This window comes from Talaromyces amestolkiae (genome assembly GCF_001896365.1).
Source record: "Talaromyces amestolkiae strain CIB chromosome Unknown scaffold18.1, whole genome shotgun sequence".
NCBI classification, from domain to species: Eukaryota; Fungi; Ascomycota; class Eurotiomycetes; order Eurotiales; family Trichocomaceae; genus Talaromyces; species Talaromyces amestolkiae.
In genome coordinates this window covers 604,576-630,330 of record NW_024468054.1, presented here as the reverse complement: position 1 = coordinate 630,330, position 25,755 = coordinate 604,576, and the positions used below count along the sequence as shown (strand labels likewise).

The window sequence follows — 25,755 nt, the reverse complement described above, 5'->3', positions numbered from 1 at the left end:
ACCATAGCCTCCTAAGCATTGCTATTAATCGCAGTTCCTACGCAATCTAAACACCTATTCGACTGCATTCTCCAGCATCATCCTTGCTACCCAACTGAATGGATCGTCCCATAGGACAGGACTTCTTTCTCCGGAGATATGCAGTGTAACATAAGGTAGCCTAACCACGAATGCGTGTTACTTGCCGACTATCATGAAGAATCGATTCACACGTCGTGTAAACCGCGCCTTTATGCGTGTTGCATGAACAACCGCGATATCTGATCCTTCAAGAATTTTCTTTTGGCAGATCGAGAAGATTGGTGGTGTTATTTCCCGGCACAACGTTCCAAAATAAGGAAATATTGCCGTGACCACTTCCCATATTGATTCGAAGTTTGACTTGTAATTCTTCGAATGGGACGATGTACCCGATCATTTTTTCGGCATGAATAAATTAGTCGATTTCACCACCTCGTACCAATTCGTCAGAGAAGATTCTTATCATTCAGGCTGACTCCGTGCTACGGGACTTACAAGCGCCTGCTTTCCCATTGGACAATAAGCAAGAGAATTCCGAAAATCAGCGATCTGCAAACCCATGTACGAAAATGTTTGGAAATCCACTCGTGTCTGCTCCCAGATACCTTCACATTTCGAATTGAGCTGCAGGCTCATGAGCACGACGACTCCGTAGCCAATCCCACCACGCCACATGTGGAGCATTGATGCTTAATCAAGGTCATGACTGATCTAGCTAGTCGTTTCGGTGAATCTCCGATCACAGTCTCATCTTAGTGTCTTCGTGCATCAAGGATTAACTCTCTATACATTCCGCGTGGTTATCCTTGCCACCTTTAGTACAGATACGGACTGTGATTGCATCTCCTCAGCTAGAAGATTGAATTTGGAAGATCACTTTTATCCTTCATTGTCTCCGCGCTATCATTGGATCGAAAGACGCACTTAGACGGAAGAGTAATCGCCTAAATCCCGGCCATGTCAACGCAGATGTTGTTGACTTCCCGTTTCAGCAGAACCATGGATCCAACGAAGTGCTAACAATTAGTCTTTTTTAGACATCAATGCCGTCACATCCGTAGAGACATGGCGCGCATCCGATTTGACAAAAATCGACAGTCACTGTGCCGCCTCTTCTCGAGGTCATCCAAACTCGTACTACACGTCCGTACTTATTTTTTGAGTCAGCTTGAGAGGGAGTATAGAGATGAAGGGATAGGCGCCAAGGGGGAACCGGATGTCGTCGCGCAAATGGGATCTGATCGATTGAAAGGGAAGGTCCTTTTGTGTGTGGGTATCGATGTGAAAGACAGTTTATGTCAGCTCCACTCCGACTCTGGCTCTCTCTTTTTGAGAAGGAGACCCCTCATCCTTGTTCTGTATAGTCTAGAGAATAAACGAGCGAAGGATCGTATTCGTTAAACGCTAGCATCTGAGCTATGCCGATGCTGTGCCGCACGGATTCAAATGCGTTGAAACGTGTTCCTTATATTGTTCCGGAGACAACTGTATAACTCAATTTAGTGTCGACATGCATCAACAGAATGCGGTTAATCAGTGTGTTGGTAATTGAGAGTTTGTGCAGAAGCAAAGTCTACTGTTGAACTGTCAATGATCTGAAGGAGCAGGGGTACCATGCAGAAAGTAATATGATGATGGGTTGGATACGCGGAATTATTGGCTATACGATCCCGGTGAAATGGCGTATGCAGTGTATTTCAACTGTGGAGGTCATCGGAGACGCTAAATTATCTCAAAGTAGACTCGCCTTATGATTACTTATCGAGTCAAGCGTCTAGAAATTCAAGACCAAAATTTCCCATGCAACTTTCCCAGTTTTCGATGCGTACAGGATCGATCCATTGCCTTCGATACATCGAGGACTCAATGTCAATTCCAAGTACAATGCACGCGAGTGGATGGGAATCCCTTCCAACGGAACCGATCCTAGTTGATCTTGGTTCGATGTTGAAAGCCAAAGTGAGTCGGCCGGAGAAGCAATGCCGATCTTAGAGTTTCGCTCTAGTTCGCTTGATCAGGACCGCTAGAATCATTCGTGGTCAAGGTATCTAGGTAGCTGAGAATTAATGTGAATTCAGGCAGTGACTAGATTAACTCCGAATTATCCCGTACACAAGTCACATAGACAGGTCGCCCAGCAACTAGGCATTCTTTTGAGAAGGTCTTTACTGATTCCTAGCTCCCGTATGATATTTCTCATCTTCTCGCTTCCGTAACTTCAGATTGCCTACCCCCACAGTATTTTGTCATGAGCCGCGTCATATGTAGCAGAGCCAGCTCATTATACATCTAATGAATGTATCGACTGTCAGTAATTGTACTTTGAACCAAAGACGATTTATTCAATCAGTATAGAAATATAGCGCTGCACGATGTCAAATTCCTCTCATCATAGGTAAAGTGGAATATTGATGCCATTTGCCGAATCTGGCGGTCGTAATGCTGTTCAAGCAATGAGGCCATGGGTGTGGTTCATCTATCAACTTGATTGTTTCCGAACGGGAGTCGCCGACTATGGCGTGGATATCAAGTCCAAGTTGGTGTGATAGAATGTTGTCCGTTCTCCATCTCCTCATTAATTCTCCTCCAACACCGCATTAACCACCATCTCAAATGCCTGATTTGTGGTAGGTGCCCAATGGAAATATGCATATTCGACTCCGTCCTCAATTTTCGACGAATGAAATGAAATTCATAGCCGATGTTGGTAACGATTCACTGAAGTTGTTTCGTGACAATGCTCTCATTGGCTTTGTTAGCTTGTAGCCAGTGGCCAGTCCCCACACATTGGTGTGGTTCCATATGCAATAGCATAGATATTGCTTGAGGGGACCATCTTTCAATACACATGAGCTCAATCTAGTTCTCCTCGGATGCCGCAATTCTGGAATAGCGCAGAAGGATGGAGTCATATGCATGCATAATTCCAACCGGCTTCATGTGTTATCGGAGCTCCTTTTGTTCATACCCTCTCAGACGGTGCCTGTCAAACGAATGACGCTTTTTGAAGCTTTCAGTGATACCCTAAGATACCACAATGCTTCTCCATTGAGTTCTAGCGTGCATCCGTCCATTTTTCAGTAGTGAATCTCATTCACAGGTGTCATGCATGCCAGCAAGTGATCCGCTTGCATGCGTCGATATTGCACCAAGCTATAAAAACAACACATTGAATCGAAGGTGATAGACTCTTCACAGTGTTGGAAAATTGTGGCACAGAGAGACTGTGCATGATATTCATCGTATGCATTGCGAGTTGACGAGAAACTTTGACATCCTGGAAATCATTTGGTATGCTCAGCGGAAATAGCACCCCTCTGCGATGATCTTTCGTACCCAATTACCTTTGAATTGACTGAAAAATGCTAGTTCTCGAATCGCATATATAAACCCCTTTACATTATGCTGAGAAACGACCTCGAGCTCGGCCAAAGCAACAAGAATTGGAACCACACGGAACTGACTTCACACTACCAATCGAAACATTTTTTCAAGCCTGCTACCACAATGAATGCTCTTGGAAACTTCTGGGCGAGCTCACGAGTGCCCGAAGTTACCCAGCATACAGGGCTCATTCATCTCGCCGCTTGCCTCAGTGAAGTTCCATTCTCTTTCCCAGTACGTTGACCTAACCCTGCGCCTTTCATTTGTCTTCACTGGCCTGGTCTGATCCATAGCCCTAGATGCCTGGCGTGCAGTGCCAAGTCTGCAAGCAGGCTGGCCGCGAAACCTGGGTGATACCTGGAAAGGCATGTCACATCTGTGGGGCCCTTTGTTCATTGCTGGCAGATGGTATGTTTGTACAAAGAATAAGAGGATGTGATGAAAGCACTGACTGGTTTTGATAGAGGACGAGATCGAATCCGAGTAGCGAGAGAAGGATGTGACGGCACATATAATGTATCGTATGATCAGGAGCGTCCTGTCTATAGCCCGACCATGTTAAAGATCTCATGATAAATCCGCTGTTGAAGGTTCTGGTGAAGGGTGCTTGTGGCTTCGATCTCATATGATGGTGTTTTGTCTCTTCCATCGTAACGAATACGATTTTACTTTTCTCAATTCGAGGGTCTGCTCAAGTAGACTAGCGAGGTAGTTGCGTTCAGGTTCGTCGTTGGAGAAGCGACTCAGTGTGGACTATGATCGGGTCTTCAGCAAGAAAGGAATCGTAATCGGTACTATGAAGGAAGCGTGACGGACTGGGTTTTTGAATGAGGTAGGCAAGCTGAAGTTGTTTATCGTTCCTGTGTCGCAGGGAAAAGGTTGGTGCTGAAGGAAAGAGCACATGACCTTATTCAGTTCGCGGGTAAGCACCTGCCCCCTGACCCAGTCTACCTACCTCGAACTCTGCAGAACTCAAAGATAGCCTTCTATCTCGCTATTCTATCTTTCATCTCATTCATGTTGACCTCGACTGGATGTTGTGAGACTGATTGACGACGTCGAAAACGGGCGTTCGATTAGGCTGTATGAGGGTCGACTGGCGCTGGGCAATCACGAGGCAGCTGCACGAGAGTATGACGGTCACTCGATATTCGGACTCGCAAGAGTCTCATCGACGTCAATGTCCTGTGTGTTTTTCTTTCGCTTGGGCAGGTTCAAAGCGAAAGGAGAGGGTTCGACGGATGTTCATGGGTGAGGAAGTCGTCAACAGGCCCCGAGTTATTCGACGCTGCCGATGAGGAAGATGAGGGCTTTGTTGATTTTCATCTCTCAGTAGGTTAAAACAACTCTAAGAAGTGTCGATGTGCAAAATTCGGCGGACATGCGTCTGGCGGTATGTAAAAGAAATGTTCTGTGGACAGAAAAGCATAAAGCAGAAACTCTCGTGTCATCCCGTGATAGGCTTTATTGGCATAACGGAGCGGTTTTAATCCAAACAACGCTATGCAAAGATGGACCCGAGCCAATGCAGGCTATTTTCATAGGTGTTACAGCCGATAGGGTCCATATTGGGCCCTCAAACCCTCAATTCTTTCTTAGCACTTACTTAGGCCAGACTGGGGCGAGTCCAGGCAAGCCTATAAACAACGAATCCGGAAATAGGCGCACACGGCGTCGCATCCTAGGCTTCTACTTTCCAAGGGCTAGTGAAAATTCGCTCTGGGGGGCTTTGGATACTTTCTGTGAAGGATTTCTTCGTTCCGTCTTACGACTGATGGTCAGCAAGACGCTTATGATAGACCGTCACATAGATAATGACGATCATTGCTCACCCAAGGGTATCGCTGACTGACCATCTCCCAGCCCACTATGTGCCGAGATTGATTAGAGTCACTCCATAGATTGCCGAAGCTCAAAGTCGTTGGCAATACAGAGTATTGCAGACGAGTGGGTCTAGGACAGTTCATGGTACGTACTTACCATGGTATTAGGGTTGACCGAATCCGTGACACGAATTGAAGATTATTGACAATCGAACGTACATCGTATCTCGAGGAATCTGATGCGGGATGTTGTGCTACATTAGCCAGCTGTCGTTGTAATCGACATCTTCACACCTGACCTATCGGCGAGGAAACACTTGATACCAAAAGCAGAAGCTTTTCCAGCCAGGAACGCATTGAAATATTACAATCTTCTGCATGACCGCTGTGACGACCAAATGGGGTTCCGTCGGGATCTGCTCCGGATACCTTTCCTGTCATGCTTCCAGAGCAGAACATCGCTAGAAAACTGATTTAGAAGTTTTCTGGAATGGAAGCTTACGTTCATGGAATGTGAAACCTTTGAAGCTCGAGGGTGATGCAGGCTGATTCGCGCGTCTGCAGTGTAGCTGATACGAATATGCAGTGCAAACCCTACAAAGTACACTGTACTTGCTCGGGTCCGGTCGCACCTTTCCTGAAAAATCTTCACCCGACATGCGCGGGTTAAATGCCGAAGTGATCTCGATCCCCCGAGTACTATGCCGAATACGTACTGATATCGAGAATTAACTCGTGACGGACAGCCAACTAAGACATCTACGGTTAGATACAGGTGCGTTCTGCGTATCACAACATGAATAGCGACATTCTACATCCACAGGATATGGAGTAATTCCCCCGACATAACGGGATTGAGAATTCGACGTAGAAGTTAACTAACTACAAGCTATATTTCATTGAAGGTTTGAGTGATCGCAGGAGTCAAAGTATTAGTTGAATGGGGCATGATTTACCGAGACAGAGGTCATTTGTAAGTGAATGAATGTAGGACATATTTTTTTTAACTCGATGTAACTACTTGATTTGAAGGTTTCGTCTTTAAAAGTGCGAGGCGTATTAACCGATCCAGACTCAGCACGCTTCTTGATAGTAAACAGTCATCCCAGAAAACAAACCCAGAAGCTCCTGCTTGCTACTAATTTTGTAAGCCCGTATTAAGCTTTCCAGACCGACCTTAAAATCCGATGTCTTTTCTTTAAGGTTTGAATAGGCGATCCTCGTTCTGCTGGAATTATAATGCGATCGTTGCTCTTTCTTCCTTTTCCCAGTCGAAATCTGCGCTTTTCATCTGCGATCGATGTAATTAGAAAACGACACGCCTTTGTATTAGTTCAAGAGGTTGGTCAGACTATTCGCATGAGTTCGCGACGTGAAAACAGTTTAACGTCTAGCTCACCAATCAATACGGATTCGGATGACTTTTCCGATGGGGCTTCCCCCGTCACGTGTGGGCCAATGACAGCTTTGCCCGACAACGATGGCGACGTCATCTCCAACCTTGAACATCTTACAACTCAACTTCATAATTCTCGTCGATCTTTTGAAACGGAAGTCGTTTAGATCTGTCTATCATCCTCGCTGCTGATGAATTAGAAAAAAACAGCAGATATGTCGTCGGAGAAATATGAGATCGGCACTCGCGCCGAATGCGAGAAAATGGTGAAAGAATGGGGGTTTCCTCATGTCTTTACCTGGACAGACTCGAGGTGAGTACAATCTCCATGATTCGAGCACGAAATACGCACTGAAAGACCTCAGATGCGAGACAGAATGCTAACAGTCTACAAAATCACTTAAAGCGGCGCTCACTATCCTCCTCATTCTCACAACGACGCAACAACTCATTTGATCAGACGAGGCAATCTCACCATCACCTATCCGACCGATAATGATACGCTTTACAACGGTGAGATCAAGAAGGAGACATTTGGCGTCGGAGACAGAGTCGATGTGCCTGCTGGGAAGATCCATGAAGTTTGGATAGGGTTGGATGGGTGTGAATATGTCATTGGGGAGTAGGATTTGTAGTGAACTGGGAGTGTTACTACCGAATCCTATATAGCGATCTATGTATAGGTCTCGCATGCGATGATAATATGGAACAAGCATTCCTGGTGTTTCGACAATCTCATGCTGCTGTTGTCAACAATGGCTGTATACACAGAAGAGAAATCACGACCAATCGCATGATTCGTTAGGTGTGGGGAAACCACGTGCTGTCTCTTGGCAGGTCGTATCGAGAAGATCAGGCAACATCGTCTAACTCGATATTCAGATTATTGAACATCATTTCATCAAGGAAAAATGTCCCTCTCAGGGATATTACGACTTCCAACCGAAACACTAGTCTCTATCTTCGAGTTCCAGGACTTGCAGGCCAAGTGGAAGGATACCGGCTCGATTCCAAACATTCGCCTTACCTGTCGACGCTTCTGTGCCTTGAGCTCACATCTTCTAATCCGCAAAGTCTACGTCGATATCACTAAACCAGAGACGGTAGATCGCTTACAAGTAATAGCTGCCGATGCTGGCCTTGCTAAGGGGGTGCGGGAGGTCTATTTGCGAGTTCATTTCTATCAGTCCTGGGTGGCAGCAAGTTTCGAGAATTTCGTTTCGTCTGTAGAATCAGAATGGAGGCAGAGAACCTCTCCTCAACAGTACTATGAACAAGAACAGCAACAAGGCAGTATTTGGAATTTCGAGCGGATCGCATGGAATTTTATCCGCAGTCTTGACCAAACCGTAGGTGATACTGGCCATCATGAATTAGAAGAGCAATCGACAGCCAACAATGTTGATGCGCCAGATATAAATCAAATTCGCCCCATAATAGTCCTGCAGAGAGCCTATAAGTTATATAAGACTGGATACGAATCCCAGGATAGTATTATGCGCGACGGAGATTTTAGCTCTGTTCTCTCCAAGACGTTATCGAAGTTTGAGGGTCTCCGGCGAGTCACTATCTACGATCGTGAATTTCACAACAATTACGGTCCAGGAACGACTATTCGTGTACCTCAAGATGATCATGTTGGCCACGAGACTGCTCTTGTTTCTGTTTTTTCGCGTCCAATGGTCTGGGAGGATGCACAATGGATTCAACCAACAGAAGAAATACGGCAAGGCGTACCAATCGAATTGTTGTTTGAGATACCAATGGCTATTGGCGGGACAAAAGGKATCAAGGTCGATTTCCTGGATATCCAAGTTACGACTGCACCAGATTACACTCGGTTGCCAACAAATCCAGAATCCCTCAGCTCCTTGACAGCTGCCATGGATTCCATGGAAATATTTCAATTCGGTTTCCAGCCACGCTGTGCCAGTGGCTGTGGCCCCTGGACTATAGACGTCGATGTCGATGACGATGGCGCTGAAGTGAGGAGAGCGGGATCGAATTTGAAATCCGCCGCAGAGCTACAAGCACTCGATAAATATCTCGGCGCCATACTAGATTGTAAAACCCTTGAGCACGCGGATATCAATCTAGGAGAGTTTTGGATTGGTGCTGGTTTCGATTCAATCCGTCATGCGCCGACCTCTCTCGGAATTAACTGGTTTCGCGAATCGGGAGCAATGAGATCCCTTCACTTAACACAGACTCCTCTCACTACGACGGATCTAGAGAGAATCGTTAGTCAAGCCATGGTCGATGACGATGAGGATGATCATATAGAATTCAGACTTCACGAAGTCTATCTTTGCAATGGCTCTTGGAAGCATTTATTAGAAAAACTACGTATGGCAAAGATGAAGAACGTACAGGTCGGCTTTGCGCATCCCCTTGGTGGCGGATTAGATGAACTTGATTACGAAGTATATTCATCAGTTCGTGATCAATTCAATGATCGTGGATCTAAAGTCCACCAGTTTATAAGAGGAGAAATTGACCGGAATCCTTTAGATTTGATCAATTAGAATTTTTCGTGCTGTATGATACATCTAGATATACAATTTTGTATTTATCTCAAGATACCTTAATTTATTGTCTAAAGCATCGTTATTTAGCAACGGTTCTCCCTCATGATTCCATTTAGATCTGAACAGTAGAAGAAATTTCAGTTCGTGTATTGGAAACCCTAGCCTTTCAATCGTACGTTGTTTGTACAACGCCGTGGAGTTTATGAAATGAATCTAAAATCCAATCTGGAGTTCAGTCAGTATTTATGCTCTAACACAACAAGAAAGGGGATAATACGAACCTCTTGTTTCCACTATCCTTGTTAGCAGCCAGATATGCGTCTCGTTCCTCGCTGCTCATGGCATTCCACTTTCGTGCTCGGTAGCTATAGTGTTTCACATGATTAGTGGTTGCCACCTCAAACAATGAACGGAAAACGTGAAAGGCAAGTACATACTAATTCTTTAGATCGTAGTATACTTTGGCAAACAAGAACAAGAACAGACTGAAAGCGGCAAGGCCTATGAGAACCTTGTTACCCCTGAGATAGAGAGGCGCGTCGTTACTCCGGTATATCTAAACGATATCATGATTAGTGTTCCATTCTGCAAGATGAAGAAACCTGGATGAGCTTACATTTGCTCCAATGATACTACTGGTCTGTACTGCCATATTGTACACAGCCGATGCCACAGTTCGTGTCCGCACAGAGCCCGAGTTTCGTGAAGTCATGGCTACGACTGCGGCATGCATATATGGGCTTCCAATCAACAGGATCAACAAGGCGTAGCGAGCCCAAGCGCTTTTGTCTCGTGGTAAAACCTCGAGGGCAATAAGGAAGGTCAAGTTCCAAATCTCTGCGAACGCGCCGAGTAACAGTCGTTGATTCAATTTCTCAGATAGCCAGGTGAATAGTCCGAGATTGATGATAAATATGGTGTACGCCGGGATGGTGAGCAAGTTAGTTTGGAATGTGCCGAAACCGAGGGACCTCAATTCCAGACTGAGGTAGGAGTTTACGGGGTTCGTGGGGATCAGCCATACAAGACCCAGGATGTAAATAGGCCACATGTCATAGTCGTACAGAGCTTCTAGAAGCAATTTGGGTGTGATGGCTTGTCGGTTGTGCATGCTGCCTTTGCTTGGATCGTCGCGAATGACTCTGTTGACCATAATTTTCTCTTCGCGCTCGGAGAACCAACCTTTTCCACGAAGGCCGCCTGCTGTCTGCGTGGGGGAGGCAGGCATGTAGAATGCGGCGAAGATGCCGATGACGCCAGTGATGAGACCTTCCAACGCAAATAGGTATCGCCATTGACCCTTTCCAGTATCAGTGTGAATGTGGAGGAAGCCAAAGGCCAGGAAGGCGCCGACGATGGCTGTAAATTCGTAGGCTGACCAGAAGAAGCTGAGTCTGATAGGTAGCTCTTTTGATTTGTACCAATAAGACAGGAACAGGATGGTGTCGGGAATGCTATTGTTTTTTGCATTAGCGTCTAGTCTGTAACAGGTGGTGCACTCGACCTCGTCAGAAGAAGGATAAACTTACAATCCACCTTCAAACAACCCCAACAAAGCGCGAGTAGCGTAGAATGTCGAGCGACCGGTGAGAAAAGCCTGGCATGATGCGATCAGACTCCAACAGACCATCTGAATCGGAATCCAGCGATCTGGTCCAAGTCTTTTGGAGATGAGCTGAGACGGCAGTTCGGCAAAGAGAAAGCACACCAAAAATATGGTGTTACCGGTGTTATAGTTGTTGGTCGTTAGGCCTAGGTCAGTCAACATGTTGTCCGAAGTGGCTTGGACGAGATTGCCTCTGTCGAGCTGCAGGGCGAAGAATGTCAGGCATGCGAATGTACATATTCGCAGGTCAATCTGTAATCCACCGTCAATTTTGTGAAATTCGTATTGAGTATAGGAACGGAGTCTTCACCTTTCGAACGATCTTTTTCTCCTCCCATTCCTCCCACTCAAACTCGGGATCCCATCGGTGAATACCTTCATAGGATTCAATGGGCTTGTAATAGCGCGGATCCTCCGTCTGGTCAAACGTCGCATCGCCGCCCGAGACGCGATTCGTCAAAGCCTCAAAAGCTTCCCCTCCACGACCTGTTGTAGTAGCCGCATACTCTGGCTCGGAGTTGTCGGAGCCACTCGAGACGTACCGGCTATCGACTGGGAGTTCACTCTTGCCAGACATGGTTAAATCTCTTGCGGTCTTTAACACAATCTTCTGGTGCCGGCAAAATCTGTCTAGAAGTACAGAAGCTGAGATGCAATTGAAATTCGGGTGATTGGCTCCGATTTAAAGACTAGAGACCCGACTGCAAATCCTTGCTCTATTGACGTGATCCAGCCATGTTCTTACACATTGAAAATTTATTTTCATGCGTGGCTGATTAGTTCTCGCATTGGCAAATGGACGGTTCAGGTACATACGTAGGTCCAGTTATTCAAGGAAAGTGCCTTAATCTCCGGTCCACAGTTCGCACGTTCCATGCGCGTTAGATGGTTTACTACCCTGCATTAAGCAGTCTGGCGTTTCTACGGATGAAAGTTTATCAATTTGTTGCGCCAATCCCGGGTGCGTTCTTTATCTAGCACATGTTGCTGCGTTTTCTTTTCTTTGGTGGCATCCCACGATACAAAGAATCCCCATGTTGACAGTGATTGGGCAATGTTGCGAGTCGAGGAAAAAGTCAAATATCGCCAACAGCGCTTCTGCTTCCTCTTTGCGAGACGAGTACCACTCAAGTTCTCTAAAATGTTGGTTACAACACATGGTGATTCAGGGTTGAACATCAGTATACGTATGTACGTAGCAACAAGCTCCTAGCGGAGCATTTAAGACGGACTCTTTCCTCCATTAGGGACGGGATCACCGCGCGAAAGGCAAAAAGCTTATATAATCTCCACTTGAAGGTTTAAAAAAACCACACTACGTAAATAAAAGGATTGCGACAGAACAAGGGTCATTGACGTTATTTCTCGAGTGCATAGGAACTGAGGAAGTTGTATGGGGGATGTGTGCCGATTGTCGTGGCCAGGCCGGGGTTTGGCTGTGGCGTGCTATCACGCAACTGTGCCGGGGCTGACGTTATCGTCACCCTCTCCAATGATCCCTCGTCAAAATGCGATCAGATACGTAATGTGCAATATTTAGTCTTTTAAGTGTGCTCGCTGATAAGCACTCTATTTATCAAGACGTAGCATATTTATTATACAGCAGCTACAAACAAATTCTGCTTTTTCTGGAGTCGGACTGCTAGTTGGCGCTCTCAGCGGATTAGCCGAAATAGGAAGGTTTCTGTTTCCTTCCTATTTCGGACGTCCTTAGGGCTAGCCAGACAACAAAGCAAACCTGAACCGTGTCTTGTCGCATCGAATGTCGCATTGACGACAACTTGTAATGGCTTAATGTAAGTAGATACTTGGCCGATCTCGGATCTATATCGTACTCATACCAGTGTTTGAACGATGTCGATTATCTTCAAGCGCTTGGTCCGCAGTGAGCAAGATCATGAGTTGTCGAGAGGTCATCATGAAGAATTGAAACATCTTAGAAACAAGTGAATTAGGCAGGAGACGTCAACGTCTATAGTCAGCAAAAACGTCAAGAAAAAAAGCCAACGGTGAGAAGGCCGAGTTATACAGAGTGATTTCTTCACGGTCATCTATCTTGATAGCATGGTGATCACCACGAGGTGGTTCCACGTCTTGGCCGACATGGAAAACACCAAATCATGTCAACTACCATGTCTATTGCGCCATATAGCAAAATCAGCATTGCATCTCAATTGGACGGGTAGCATCAACATGTCCAATGGTTGTGACCATGCATAATTACAGTCTCTTATTGCATGGTCATTGCAGTTGATAAGATAACCAAATGGAGAAATAACCGGATCGAAACCCGACACTAACAGGGCTTAAATAACGGACCTTTTCACAGGTCAATGAATAACATCACATGATCTACCAAAGTCTCGTCATGAGTGGTGTATACCCCTCACCCAAGTATGCAATTAGGGTAGAATATGGTGTGCCAGTGCCTTAGATGTCGTCAATAGGCCATTCACCACTAAGAAACCGTTAGAATGACTGATGCGTGGGGATCAACAAGCCTTTCGGAACATTTCTAGATGACTCATATGAGTCGATGCTATTTATACTAGAATAAAACACGTAGTCTGGACTGTATAATAACTCTCCCTTCTCTTCCTGGACAATCTTTTAGACATATACCAAGACAGCACCTCAGTCTATCTTGTTCCATATCGACATCATTATACAGCCACCAAATAATATATATATTAGGTGACTTGATTAAATACATAATGGCCCCCGCCTTAGTCGAAGACCCCCTCCCTATCCGGGAAACTACAGCTGCAAAGTCCAATATCACGGAGAACTTCAACAAGGAATTCTTCATCGGCGGCAAGGAGGCTTTTGATAACAAGGCTGAGCTTGAGGGTACAGCGGCCCAACCTGCCGCTACATACCCCAACTACCTCCCAGTTTGGGACAATGAGAAGGGCGTGAAGTAAGCCTCCAAGAATTCATCTGGATTTTGTTGTGTTTCTGACGTTTTTGTGTGATAGATACCCTCCATGGACGCCATTCGAGCATTATGAGCATGGCAAAGATGCCGATCCTTCACTTAAGGACCTTCTCCCAGCTGGCAAGGCCGAAGTTACTGAGATTACACCATACATCGGCTCCGAGGTTCGCGGCGTACAACTGAGCCAACTCACAGACGCAGGCAAAGACCAACTTGCCCTGTTCGTTGCCCAACGTAAAGTTGTCGGTACGTTTTAGACACACCCATCTATACGGCCGAGAAGAGCGGCAAACTAACAAAAATCTATTATGCAGCATTCCGTGACCAAGACTTTGCAAGTCTCCCCATCGATAAAGCTCTGGAATTTGGTGGCTACTTTGGCCGTCACCACATCCATCCTACCTCCGGTGCTCCCAAGGGCCACCCCGAAGTCCACCTCGTGCACCGTGGCGCAGACGACAACTCGTTTTTGCAGACATTCTTGCACGAACACACAAACTCCGTGACGTGGCACTCGGACGTCTCCTACGAGCGCCAGCCACCGGGCACCACATTTTTGTATCTACTTGACGGTCCCACAACCGGGGGTGACACCTTATTCGCAAACCTGGCCAAGGCATATGAGCGGTTGTCCCCCGAGTTCAGGAAGAGACTTCACGGTCTTAAAGCTGTGCATTCGGGCTTTGAGCAGGCGCAAAGTGCGCTGGCAAGGGAGAGTACGGTGCGAAGAGATCCCGTGAAGCATGAGCATCCGATTGTGAGGACGCATCCCGTTACGGGCGAGAAGGCGCTTTATGTTAATCCTCAGTGTAAGTCTACTCCTCATTAATTTAATTATTCGCAGGTTGCCGGATGATGACTGACGCATGATTGTGTGACAGTCACCCGATACATCGTCGGCTACAAAAAGGAAGAATCCGAGCATCTACTCAAATTCTTATTTGAACACATCGCATTGTCGCAGGATCTCCAGACCCGCATCAAATGGGCTCCTGGTACAGTTGTAGTTTGGGATGTGAGTTTCCTACTTTTTTTTTTCTTCGCGCTTCTCGTCAATTTGAGTGATATGGACTAATCCTGGTTACAGAACCGTGTTACTGCACACTCGGCCTTGTATGACTGGGAAAATGGCCAGAGACGTCATCTTGCGCGTATAACTCCTCAGGCTGAGCCTCCTCGCGAGACGCCGTTTGAGGCTTAGATTGGTACAAAAATTTTGTATCAATGGATTATAAGATGACATAGCTCAAAAATATAAATAAAACAGTCATATCGTACAAACCCGGTATCTCACTTTAGTAGCCTCATAGCTCCCGTTCATAGTAGTGCAGAGTATCCGTACATGGTGATCGTAATGATATCGTACTGCTTGACGGCAAAAGGAAAGACCAATCCTCTTCATCCTTGCTTTCGGCAACCCTAACCTCCTTCTCCTTGCTTATTGATGCGCTCTCAGTATCCGAAGCATTTTCCTGATGCTCATCATAATCGCCATTCACAAGATAGGAAAACGACCAATCCGATAACATCGACTCCTCCAGGTCCATTATATATTCATCTAAGTACCTCATTGCAGGCGCATCGCGACACCTAACAAGGGGTGGGAATTCCTCTAGTATTGCGCTTTGTACTCGGGTCGGAATATCATCGGCATTTCCCCAGGCTGTACGGTTGATAGGGTATTCTGGCGGGGATGGAGAATTGGAAACTAGTAGCTCAGGAACATGGGTGGTTTTGTTGTTGCTGTGGCTGAATTGGTCCCCGCTAACGATAGAATCCAGATCCCCTGTCGAGATGTCTTCGATGTCTTCGATGTGTTGCGCGGACGGTAGATCTAGTGCGCTGAGGGATTTGACGAGTGATATGAATTCCTGTTTATTTGCCCACTCCCGATAATTAAAGTCGCATCCTTCGGCTGCGTATTCTGATTCATAGTCCTGGTTATCGTTGAATGGGATAAGGCGCTCTTCAATCTGGGGATACATGCAATCCGAAGTCATTTTGGTTGTTGGAATCTGTTGGGATTTGTGAAAGACATTTGCCAGAGAAATCCCAGACTTAAAGTTCTTCAAAGCGTAGAATATAAACTCCTGGGCAGAAGAGACAAGCTTCGCCAAGTAGCGCTACCAACCGTGGGCAATGCTCAAGACGCAAGTTCGCAGGACAGTCACGGGTACATGCAGTACGCAAGGGTTGGCTGCATTTGCCTTCGGAAGGGAAGACAATTTAAGTACGGACGTAGTACTACGCCACTTCAACTGTGTCACCCCTTGCAACAATGCACAATCTGTAAAAATCAAGCGGTACGTTTCGTATTGCTTGCCCCCATCGAATCAAGAGTATTCTCTCAAAGAGGCCATTATCATGGACGTTTCTCAAGCCGATCCAGTAGTGCAACATTCCACTCACGAAAGATCCTTGCAGATATCGGCATCAGAAGATTGCTGCGTTGCAGTGACAGAACCAACTCGTCATAGATGTTCTCAGGCAGGAATAACTCTTCGAGCGAGAGAGGGGTTGGGGCGCCATTTTCTGGTTCTAGAATCCCTTCGACGTTTGTCACATTCTGATAGAGAACTTTCATAGCACGTCGCGATACAATGCTGTGATCTGCGCTTGAGCTTGAGTATCGGAGATCGGGGTTGAAGGCCCACAACTAATTGCATCAACGTCAATCACAACGATCAGAAAGAATGCATGAAATCGTATCACTAACCAGGATCCCGTCAGACCGACCAGCGTGGATGACGAATCGTCGGACACCTTCATGGTCAATCAAGTCCAAGAGTTGAGAGCTTGTGATGATATCAATCGAATGCGTTTCGTAAACTCGTTCTGTTGCACCCGTATGTTTCACGGAAATATTATTTTTGTATAGTCTCAAGCCTTCAGCGACGGAATCCTCTGTTCCTATGATTGCACTGCAGCCGGAGCATCCTATATTCCTTGCGTTCTTTCCGTCGCGTAACGTGGATTTCACAGAGGTTGACTGTGGTCTTTGCTCAAGCTATGATTCGAACATTGATTAGTTATGAATATAAATAGCATTGAAGACAAGTGAATATTGGGTTGATGCGCGTTAAGTGAGAAGAGACCAATCTAAAATAAATCTATCAATGTATCCTGCGATAATCGCTGTGAGGCCCATTACTCTAGACATTCCAGTGAATTGTACCAGGACGCTCACTACCTCTCTTGAATTCCCCTACCAGTCAGTTTTTCGAATCTCGTAGCTGGACAAATGGAAAGCAAGTAGCCGCAAAAATCTCGACCTTTTAGACTAGAAATCCATCACTCCATTTGCATGAAGGAGGATATCAAGCCATACTAGAAAGAGTCTTTCGTAGCTATCTCCAATCACATTCGAGCTAACTACAAGTCGAGAAACGTCCTCCTAGTAGACAGAACTTGCTCAAGAGAGGGATGAGGCTGCTTGCTATTGGGCATTTGTATCGGTGACTTCGTCGTGAAGTTGCGACGGAGTCTCCTTCTTTTATACCCGGCGTATATGTATCGAGAAAGGACGTGACCATTACGAAGAGAGGAAAGCAACAAAATATAATGCAGTAGATTGGAATAACGGTCAGGTGTATAGTCGTCACATGTACTTACCAACTTGGTATTTTGGCAATCACTTTCAGCCACCAGGAAAGAAGCAACATCAACCAGGCCTGTCCGCAGCGTTGCAACTACTCGATTAGAAGCTCCATATCCTTTGACCGAGGCGTTCTGTGATTCGACATTTTTCTGATCCTCTTTGTCATCGGGATGCACATCAGGTTTATGACAGTGCCAGAAATCCATCATCTCAGCCCAGTTGCCGCTGGGCAGGTCTTTCCACTGCCAGGAATTTGCGTTGGCCTTTGAAGCTGTGTCAACGATCATCTGCTCGCAGAACCTACAGTGTAATGCGGTGCAGGACGACAGATCACTCGCGGTCCAGGGGACATAGTCATCTTCCTGAAGGCCTTGATTTGATATTGTCGGTCCAGCATCATTGGGATCAACCTGTAATCTAAACGAATATTCGGCCGTTTGCGCTTTGGACTCGATCCCGCCTATATCGACGCGATGTCCTGCGAAACTTAGATTCCGTCTTGATGTCTCGGTAACTATAACGGGTAGCTTGAGTGTTTCCACTAATTCCACATCTTGATGAAGCGTGAAAACAGTGACTGCACGGCAGGACTCGGAGAGTGTTATGGTAGATTCTCGGATGTCAATTTCGGAGGCAGAATTCGGCAGAGACACGTGGAGGGTTAGTTGGCGGATATTCGGTAAGAGTTCTGCGTGTAAAAATACGGTCGGTATCACCGCCATATTGATCCGTAAGTCGCAGCGCCTAGCGATATCCCATGGTGTTGCCTGGTGTACTATGTATGGTGGAAAGCGCGTTGAGAGTTCCAGATGATTTTCCGCTGGAAGCATGAGTGCAAACAAAGCAAACACTAGCCTCGGCTTTGTCATATGATTGAAGCTCTTATCGTTATCTTATCGCTGATAAGCTGTCCCAACATGTTCCTGCTCATACTCCTTCGACCACCTCCATGTGGTGACTTGCTGATTGGATAATAACAAGTCAATTAATGAATTACAACCAATTTGCCTTTGGAAAGCTATCTCTAACGTGCGAAGCCTATGCACGAAGCTTGGTCGAGGAGTAAAAGACTCATTGTTGGTCTCTGACTTCCCCACCATGTGTTCAACAAACTAACGATCATCGAGACAAGTCGCATGGGACCAAAACCGAGTACACTTTGACAAGGAGAAAGATAAGAATGACGTCTTTCCTAAGCAAAATCTTCGCGCTCAGATCGAGCACGTCGATCCGCGCGCCGGCCATCGAAACATATGACATCGAAAATCCCGTTGAGAAGACAGCAAGAACACTCTTCCATCTAGTGAAGTTGAATCATATCAATCATTCGGTGCGGATTCGTGGGGATGGATCTGGCTCAGCAAGCTCGTATAATCTTGTACCTCATGTACGAGTTTCCTTTTCCCTTTGTTGCCTGAATAGGTGTATATGTATATATGCAACTAGGACGGGGTGAGACTAACCCGTGAGCTTTGTCTAGCATTTGATATCAGCATTCATCTTCGGAGCCGACGCCCACACTCTTGATCAACTGTATGAAGTTGACTCGAGATCACTAGAGCCATGGAAAGACGCTCCCGGTGAGGTTGTCGGTAGCGACTGGATGGATTTTCTGGGGAAGAAAGAGTATGTGACACCTTTGAGCTATATCATTACCTCGTAACTAAACCGGAGAAAACGCACTATAGGTATGAACGAGCTTTTCTAGACCTCTTTGAAGACGATCTAGTAGACCAAGGCTATGACTGGCAAGCTGTTCTCCAGAAATTCTTATTCACAGGCGAGCAGCCTTTGATCAGCTCAATCACAGCTGGCTGTATGTACCTCAACCGCTCTTAAAATGAGGCTCGACTAACATGGTCCAGCGGGACAACCATTAATTCACCTCGCTCTTGCTCTGCAAATGTCCGTTCGCGCTTTGGCAATGGAAACCCTCACCCTCGTCGCAACGTCATACTACGATAACGACATCTTCAAATACTCTGATGACCCATCCTACTTCCAAGCCGAGTCCTTGTACAGTTCTTCTTCTATATCCGAAATTCTAGACAAAGTACGCACAGACAAGAGATTCAACAACGACGCCGTAGCCATACCCGGCGAGCAGAACATGGCCATCATTTTCCGTGACCACGAAGCCGCATTGCTAGATCACTGCAATACATGGACCATCCCCTCCGATCCAAGCACCCATTTCCGCGAGAGCCAGAAAGCAGCCGTCGCACTCTTCATGGGGACCAAAACACCCGAAAACAAATATAACAAGGCTCTTTTGCATCCACTGCTAATGAGCCATGCGATTCAGGTCATCTTACCGCATACGCCGGATAAGGTGCACATCTCGCTTGTGCAGCAGTGGTGGCTGACTACGTTGGCGATATATGTGGCTCAGTTACGGCCGGAGATTGATTTTGATGTTATTGCGGCATCTGGTACGCACGACAAGGATTGGGGGTGGATTAAGCAGCAGGCTCTTAAGAGCCCGCATGCGACAAACGCGTATTTTCTGCAGACGTTGCGGGTTCTGAAGGAGCTGGAAGAGGCTTGGGAGGACCCTGAGGAGTACCATTTGAAAGCCGCGGTGAAATTTGTGGGTGATTTTGATGGATGGAATTGATGTACCCCCCAAAATCCTAGGCGCCAATGATGTGTAAATGTACGGCAATTTAGTGCTTTGTGATCGGGGTGAAACTTCAAAAGATGATCCTTGAATAATATATATTTGCATATTTAGCTATGTAGCTACCCAAAGAACACCAACGCCTCGCTTTCAAAACATCCAACAGAGGAAATGAATATACCGATGGATATACCCATCAATGCATTTTAAAAATCAACGATCAAGAACCAGTCTTTGATCTAAGATACCGGCAAAGCGCTGTTAACATGATGCCACTCGTCCGTGAAAGCATTCACTAACCAAGACGATAAACCTGTATAATCGTTAGCTTCCTGTACCCAGTTCCTAGAGTTCTCAATAAACTTACGGTCATAAACCATTTTATGCGCATTATGAAAGAATATACTGTGGTCTGAATCCGGATACACATGCACATCATAATTCTCCACACCCGCCACATCCAACTTATCAATCAGCGACAACGTATTCTGGAAATGCACATTATCATCCGCCGTGCCATGCATGACGAGGAATCGAACGTTTTGCTGCAAGGTAGTCATATTCGAGATTGCGCTATGCTCGTAGCCCGTCGGGTTGTGTTCGGGGGTATGCATGTATCGCTCGGTGTAGATGGAGTCATAGAAGCGCCAGTCGGTCACAGGGCTGACGGCCATACCGTACTGGAACGTCTGGCCGGCATCTTGTTCCAGTGTTTTGAGCGTCATGAAGCCTCCGTAACTCCAGCCCCAAATGGCAATGTGGTCTTTGTCCACGTAAGATTTTTGGGCCCATACTTTTGCAGTCTCGATTTGGTCATGCGCTTCCCAAAAGCCGAGATTGCCTCTGACGATCGTTCGGGCTGCACGACCGATGTGGCCGGTTCCTCGGCCGTCGACTGTGACCACGATATAGCCTAGTGTTGAGGCAACGTATGACTGGAAGTCGACAGAGAACCTTCGGTCTACTGACTGGGACCCTGGTCCTCCGTATAACCAGAACAGGACGGGGTATTTCTTGATCGGATTGAAGTGAGGTGGTCGTCGTTCAACAACCTGTAAAGTGACCTCATCTATAGTGATGTTTTGATATATTTCGGCAGGCAAGGCATATTTTTCAATCATGTTAGACAGTTGTTCGTTCTGTTCGATAACTTCTTCAAAGCGATTCTGGTTGCTTGGTGTATTGATTACTTTTTGCCAAGGAACATGAGGTCCTTCATAGCTTAGTAGTGCATATCCTCCGCCGATTGAGAAAGACACATCGTAATATCCCGCCTTGGATACGTCGCTTAGTGGTTGGAAATCTGATCCGTCAAGCTTGACGCTATAGACGTGTCGCTGCGATGGTGATTCTTTTGTTGCAACAAGATAGACGATGTTGTTCTTAAGGTCAACTGCAGGTTCTGTATCTACCACCTCCCAGGGACCAGAGGTGAGAAGAATAGGCACTGAATTGTTGATAGGAGTAAAATACCCCCAGTGGTCATAACCTTCATGGACAATAATATCAATGTAGCCATCATCTGGACGACCATTGGCCAGATCTGCGGGAATAAATGTAGTTGATTGAGTTACCTCAGCCCAACCTCCATCGTCCTGCGCAAAGTTGTCAACTCTGATAAGCTTCCCCACTCTTGAAGCAACATCAATGAGCACTGTGCGGACAACGTCACTTTCTCGGTTGAATTCTTTGACAAGCGCTTTTCCTTTGGAAGCCCAAACAACTTCTGTTATAAGACGATCATCATCAGAAAAGCCTCCCGAGACGTCGACAGAAAACACCTCCGCACTTTCAACATCGTAGAATTGAAGCGTCACAACCGGATTGGGAGATCCGGCTTTGGGGTATTTGATCTTGCGGACGTCTGGGTACTTATCCAGACCAGCCGGGGGCTTCTTTCCTGACGGTCGAGACATGTAATACTCTATGGGAAATTCGGGCACCATGGATTCATTTGTGCGTAAGAAAGCGACGTATTTGCCGTCATTGGACCACCACGTTGCACTATTTGTGCCAAAGACCTCCTCCTCATAGACCCAGTCAGGGACGCCGTTAAAGACGTCCTTTCCGCCATCTTTTGTGAGTTGGGTAACCTTGTCTGAGTCTAATTTTCTCAGATAAAGGTTGTTGTCTCGTGTGAAAACGACAGCGTCGGATTGTGGAGACCACGATGCAAGCTGTATACGGCCCTTAGGCTCATCTGGATCAAGGGGTTGCGCCGTTTGAGTGTCCACGTCAAGAATCCAATATGTAGCAGTAAAAGAATACCGCCAATTGCTCACGGAATCCACAGCAACAAGTACACTCTTGAAATCAGGGCTTGGCCAGGTTTCCGAAGGTTGCATATATTGCCCATTGGCCTCAATAGTACCAGACTCCATGAGAACCCACCCCTCTCCAGCATTACTCTCATTTTGATGACTGAGTATGCTTTCCACTCGTAGGTATCCTTTCTTGCCGTCTTCACCACGTTCAAGCAAAAGCCCGTCTTCGCCAGTGGGCCCGGCAATCCAAGATATCGAGTGTCTCCTCCTGCCCCAGGAGCCATTAAGAACGCTGTCCAGCGTGAGCGGCTTCCCATAACTCGTAGCCCCGGTAGCACTATCGGCGTCATGAACAGCCGCAATCGAAGAGCTCAAATCGCTATTATTATTCCGCCGACCCCAGAACAATACGAATGCCAATATCCAACCACCCAAGCACAACAATCCAACCACCCATATCAATCGACTGCCTCTTTGTCTTTTTGATTTCTGTATCGGCTGCAAGAATGTATCATCTCCTCTCTCAACTTCCACGTCCTCGTCGATATCGCGATAGGGCGCTTCTTCCGGTAATTTTGTCCTCGTCGTCTTTAGAGATGGCAGCGCGTCGACGTCATCCTCGCCAAAGAGGGAGCCGTCAGAAGACAGTGAATCTGTCGAGCTGAAGGAAGCGGAAGAGCTGTGTGACCGGTTCGTCAAGGGCACGAATTCTGGCCCAGAGTCCTTGTCTTTCCTTGCCATGGTTGTTGCGACACGAGCCGAGCGAACGCCGTTTGCCCTTTAGATTTGTAGATTAGTGTAACATTGAAGTTGAGACTATGGCTTATCAATAGCTCATAAATATCGAGGAATCATAAAATACAGAAGAAAGCTTCAAAACATGATAGAAGGAGCATCTATGTTAGACAGGTTTCATGCTTGTTTGGAGTGGTCGTTAAGGCTCCCGCCGCAGTTCCCCGGAATCGCGAGACAGCCAGGTCTTGGCACCATTGCAGCGGTACGGAACAGGTACTATGGTTGGGCAAACAGTAATTGTTAAGTATGATGTGATATTATCAGTGAAGAAAGAAAGACCCAAGTGATTACTATGCATTGCTAGCCATTTTACAGTCAGGTGGAACCTGTATAAGTAGGGTTGGTATAACAGACGAGATCCCATCTCTAAAACCTTTTCTTAACATCATGCGCCGACATTTATGACAGACAACCCATTCATTTTGTTTCGTTGTATCACTCCGCTCGCGTTTATCTGGAAAGAGCGATGTCATCAATTCTGAGAATCATCTTCACTGTTTCCGCCGCGAGTTCGATGGCACTTGTGCTGACGAGCAGAGGTTGCAATACCTTCTCTTCCGTAATATTATCCTTCACACCGCCGCTGCGAATGCTAACACCAGCGTTGTGTTCGCCCTGTGCATGTCGGTGGCGAAGTTCAGTAACCACCTTGATCGAGTTTAGACCTGCATTCTCGGCAAGCGTAGTCGGGATGACTTCCATGGCATCTGCAAAAGCTTTCCAGCAGATAGCTTCTGTGCCGCTAAGTTCACGAGCTTTCAATGCAAGTTGATTGGCGACTTCAATTTCTGGAGCACCACCACCAGCAATAAGGGCTCTCTTCTTGACCAAGCAGCGAATAACACATAGGGCATCGTGCAAAGATCGTTCTGCTTCGTCTAAAATGAGGTTGTTGGCTCCGCGAGCTACAATCGAGACGGTCTGGCTTGTAGAAGCAGAGGCTTTGATGCCGGTGACCTTGACGTAACGAGCTCCCGAGGCCTGAACTTCTTCCACAACATCGGCGGTTCCCAACTTGTCCTCCGTGAAAGAGTCGATGTTGGCAATTGGCTTGCATCCCAAGCTCTTGCACAAGAACTCGACCTCATCACGCTCAATGTCCTTCACCGCAAGGATTTTAAGACGGGAAAGGAAGTGGAGAGATAGATCGTTCACTGCGTCTCGGAGAATAGATTTCTGGATAAGGAGAACATTGCATTTGGCCTTTTGGATCTTCTTGACCATGTTGAGGAGGTATTGCCGTTCCTCTTTGAGGATCTTATCCATCTGTCGGTAGTCATTGACGACGATTTGATTTTCCATCTGTTAAGGTTAGATACAACACGTAGATGGAAAGGCCACAAAACTCACGTCTGGCTTAGGCGGACTGAGTTGGAACTGAATCAAGGCTATCCGAGCCTTTTCAATTCGTGTAGGGCCACCTCCGCTCTTGATGACAGGTTGGTTCAAAACCAAGCCTTCCACCATCTCGCTATCCTCGATTGTGCCACCAACTTTCTTGATGATACGGATATCCCGGAGATCAACATTGTCTGCGGTCTTGGGGTCAATGACCTTGAGAACAGAGTCGACGGCCATAGGTCCGAGGAGATTTGAGTGTTGTGAAACGATCTTGGATGAAAGGGAAGTCGACGCGGCTTGCAAAAGGGTGGTTCGGTCTGACAGGGAGATGGGCTGTGACATATCGTGAAGAATGTTTACAGCGGCTGCTGCTGCTCTTTGGAAGGACTCGGAAATAATTGTAGGATGGATACCTAGACGATTAGTCGCCATCCTCAAAACCATGCTAGATTTCTGATAGCTTACCCTTCGACAACAGTCGGTCGGCAGCACCGAGCAGACTGCCAGCGATTACGACGACAGAGGTTGTTCCATCACCGGCTTCGATATCCTGAGCAGCACTGAGGTCGACAAGCATTTTTGCTGCGGGATGCATAACGCTCATACTTTTCAACATGGTGTTTCCGTCGTTGGTCTGGGGAGTCAGTGTATATCGGACGAAACGGAGGAGATGTACACACAATGATCGTATTGCCTTTTCCACTTTGAATCTATATGACTGTTAGGGACCGCTCAAAATGGTCAAGAGACTATAACACGACATACCATCTTGTCCATACCCCTGGGCCCCAAAGACTGCATACTGTTAGAAATCAAATATTTCTGCGGGGTGATCAAGAAACAATACCGTTCTGATCGCATCGGCAACAGCTACATTGTGTTAGCGATTGATAAGCACATGGATTTGAGTAGGAATAGCAAACCTCGAGCTGCCAGAATGTTGGCATTGCGCACTGCCATGGGCTTCTCCTTATCCTGATCATGGTGTTAGTAAACCCCCGCTTCGCCATCACAACATTTCTCGACTTACCTTGAAGGCAGAATTGCCGGCGCCGCTAGGGACGGCTACTGCTGATGCCATAATGTCTGAAGAGTATCAACAAACACAGGAACTTCGAAAAGTGATAAGAAATAAGTCGTTGATCGCGGAGTCAAAAGTTGTTGCCCGCTCTTTTCGGAATTTCAGAGTTCGGCAGGCGGTGGTGGTTTGGATGCTTGGCAAGGCGCTAGCGCGGACAGCTAGACCTACGTCGGTCACTCGGACAGCTCGAGCTTCATTACTAACATCATCCTTCTTCTACCACAACAACTCACTAACTCCATCTCCTCATCCTACGACACCTTTCATCATCGCCTATCCGCGTCTATATCTCCCGATCTTGCTCTTCATAACATCAATATAGACTCCGTTCCTGTTTCTAATTAATCCGCGCCCACGCCT

At 46.6% G+C, this 25,755-nt stretch overlaps 10 protein-coding genes across 10 annotated transcripts; 5 read left to right on the top strand and 5 right to left on the bottom strand.

The window, feature by feature from the left end:
• Window positions 1-3,528: 3,528 nt before the first annotated feature.
• BHQ10_008279 (uncharacterized protein) lies at window positions 3,529-3,892 on the top strand (the record flags this gene model as incomplete). The annotated part of the gene is made up of 3 exons (XM_040881066.1): window positions 3,529-3,639; window positions 3,705-3,813; window positions 3,870-3,892. 3 exons carry the CDS (start codon window positions 3,529-3,531, stop codon window positions 3,890-3,892), a joined length of 243 nt encoding a protein of 80 aa, XP_040736781.1.
• A 2,947-nt stretch (window positions 3,893-6,839) lies between these two features.
• Window positions 6,840-7,250, top strand: BHQ10_008278 (uncharacterized protein; the record flags this gene model as incomplete). The annotated part of the gene is made up of 2 exons (XM_040881065.1): window positions 6,840-6,937; window positions 7,085-7,250. 2 exons carry the CDS (start codon window positions 6,840-6,842, stop codon window positions 7,248-7,250), a joined length of 264 nt encoding a protein of 87 aa, XP_040736780.1.
• Window positions 7,251-7,535: 285 nt separating this feature from the next.
• BHQ10_008277 (uncharacterized protein) lies at window positions 7,536-9,149 on the top strand (the record flags this gene model as incomplete). The annotated part of the gene is made up of 1 exon (XM_040881064.1): window positions 7,536-9,149. The coding sequence occupies one exon, from the start codon at window positions 7,536-7,538 to the stop codon at window positions 9,147-9,149; it is 1,614 nt and encodes a 537-aa protein (XP_040736779.1).
• A 203-nt stretch (window positions 9,150-9,352) lies between these two features.
• BHQ10_008276 (uncharacterized protein) lies at window positions 9,353-11,335 on the bottom strand (the record flags this gene model as incomplete). Its single annotated transcript, XM_040881063.1, has 6 exons — window positions 9,353-9,377; window positions 9,434-9,517; window positions 9,590-9,708; window positions 9,769-10,606; window positions 10,682-11,010; window positions 11,069-11,335. 6 exons carry the CDS (start codon window positions 11,333-11,335, stop codon window positions 9,353-9,355), a joined length of 1,662 nt encoding a protein of 553 aa, XP_040736778.1.
• Window positions 11,336-13,472: 2,137 nt separating this feature from the next.
• BHQ10_008275 (uncharacterized protein) lies at window positions 13,473-14,897 on the top strand (the record flags this gene model as incomplete). Its single annotated transcript, XM_040881062.1, has 5 exons — window positions 13,473-13,678; window positions 13,737-13,942; window positions 14,011-14,505; window positions 14,578-14,711; window positions 14,784-14,897. The coding sequence occupies 5 exons, from the start codon at window positions 13,473-13,475 to the stop codon at window positions 14,895-14,897; spliced, it is 1,155 nt and encodes a 384-aa protein (XP_040736777.1).
• A 103-nt stretch (window positions 14,898-15,000) lies between these two features.
• On the bottom strand, window positions 15,001-15,696 carry BHQ10_008274 (uncharacterized protein; the record flags this gene model as incomplete). Its single annotated transcript, XM_040881061.1, has 1 exon — window positions 15,001-15,696. The coding sequence occupies one exon, from the start codon at window positions 15,694-15,696 to the stop codon at window positions 15,001-15,003; it is 696 nt and encodes a 231-aa protein (XP_040736776.1).
• Window positions 15,697-16,058: 362 nt separating this feature from the next.
• On the bottom strand, window positions 16,059-18,016 carry BHQ10_008273 (uncharacterized protein; the record flags this gene model as incomplete). The annotated part of the gene is made up of 3 exons (XM_040881060.1): window positions 16,059-16,352; window positions 16,413-16,703; window positions 17,309-18,016. 3 exons carry the CDS (start codon window positions 18,014-18,016, stop codon window positions 16,059-16,061), a joined length of 1,293 nt encoding a protein of 430 aa, XP_040736775.1.
• Window positions 18,017-18,474: 458 nt separating this feature from the next.
• Window positions 18,475-19,911, top strand: BHQ10_008272 (uncharacterized protein; the record flags this gene model as incomplete). The annotated part of the gene is made up of 4 exons (XM_040881059.1): window positions 18,475-18,681; window positions 18,775-18,920; window positions 18,983-19,110; window positions 19,160-19,911. The coding sequence occupies 4 exons, from the start codon at window positions 18,475-18,477 to the stop codon at window positions 19,909-19,911; spliced, it is 1,233 nt and encodes a 410-aa protein (XP_040736774.1).
• Window positions 19,912-20,153: 242 nt separating this feature from the next.
• BHQ10_008271 (uncharacterized protein) lies at window positions 20,154-22,919 on the bottom strand (the record flags this gene model as incomplete). The annotated part of the gene is made up of 2 exons (XM_040881058.1): window positions 20,154-20,227; window positions 20,282-22,919. 2 exons carry the CDS (start codon window positions 22,917-22,919, stop codon window positions 20,154-20,156), a joined length of 2,712 nt encoding a protein of 903 aa, XP_040736773.1.
• Window positions 22,920-23,423: 504 nt separating this feature from the next.
• Window positions 23,424-25,395, bottom strand: BHQ10_008270 (uncharacterized protein; the record flags this gene model as incomplete). The annotated part of the gene is made up of 7 exons (XM_040881057.1): window positions 23,424-24,275; window positions 24,324-24,727; window positions 24,780-24,948; window positions 25,080-25,109; window positions 25,162-25,184; window positions 25,238-25,289; window positions 25,345-25,395. 7 exons carry the CDS (start codon window positions 25,393-25,395, stop codon window positions 23,424-23,426), a joined length of 1,581 nt encoding a protein of 526 aa, XP_040736772.1.
• Between the last annotated feature and the right edge of the window lie 360 nt (window positions 25,396-25,755).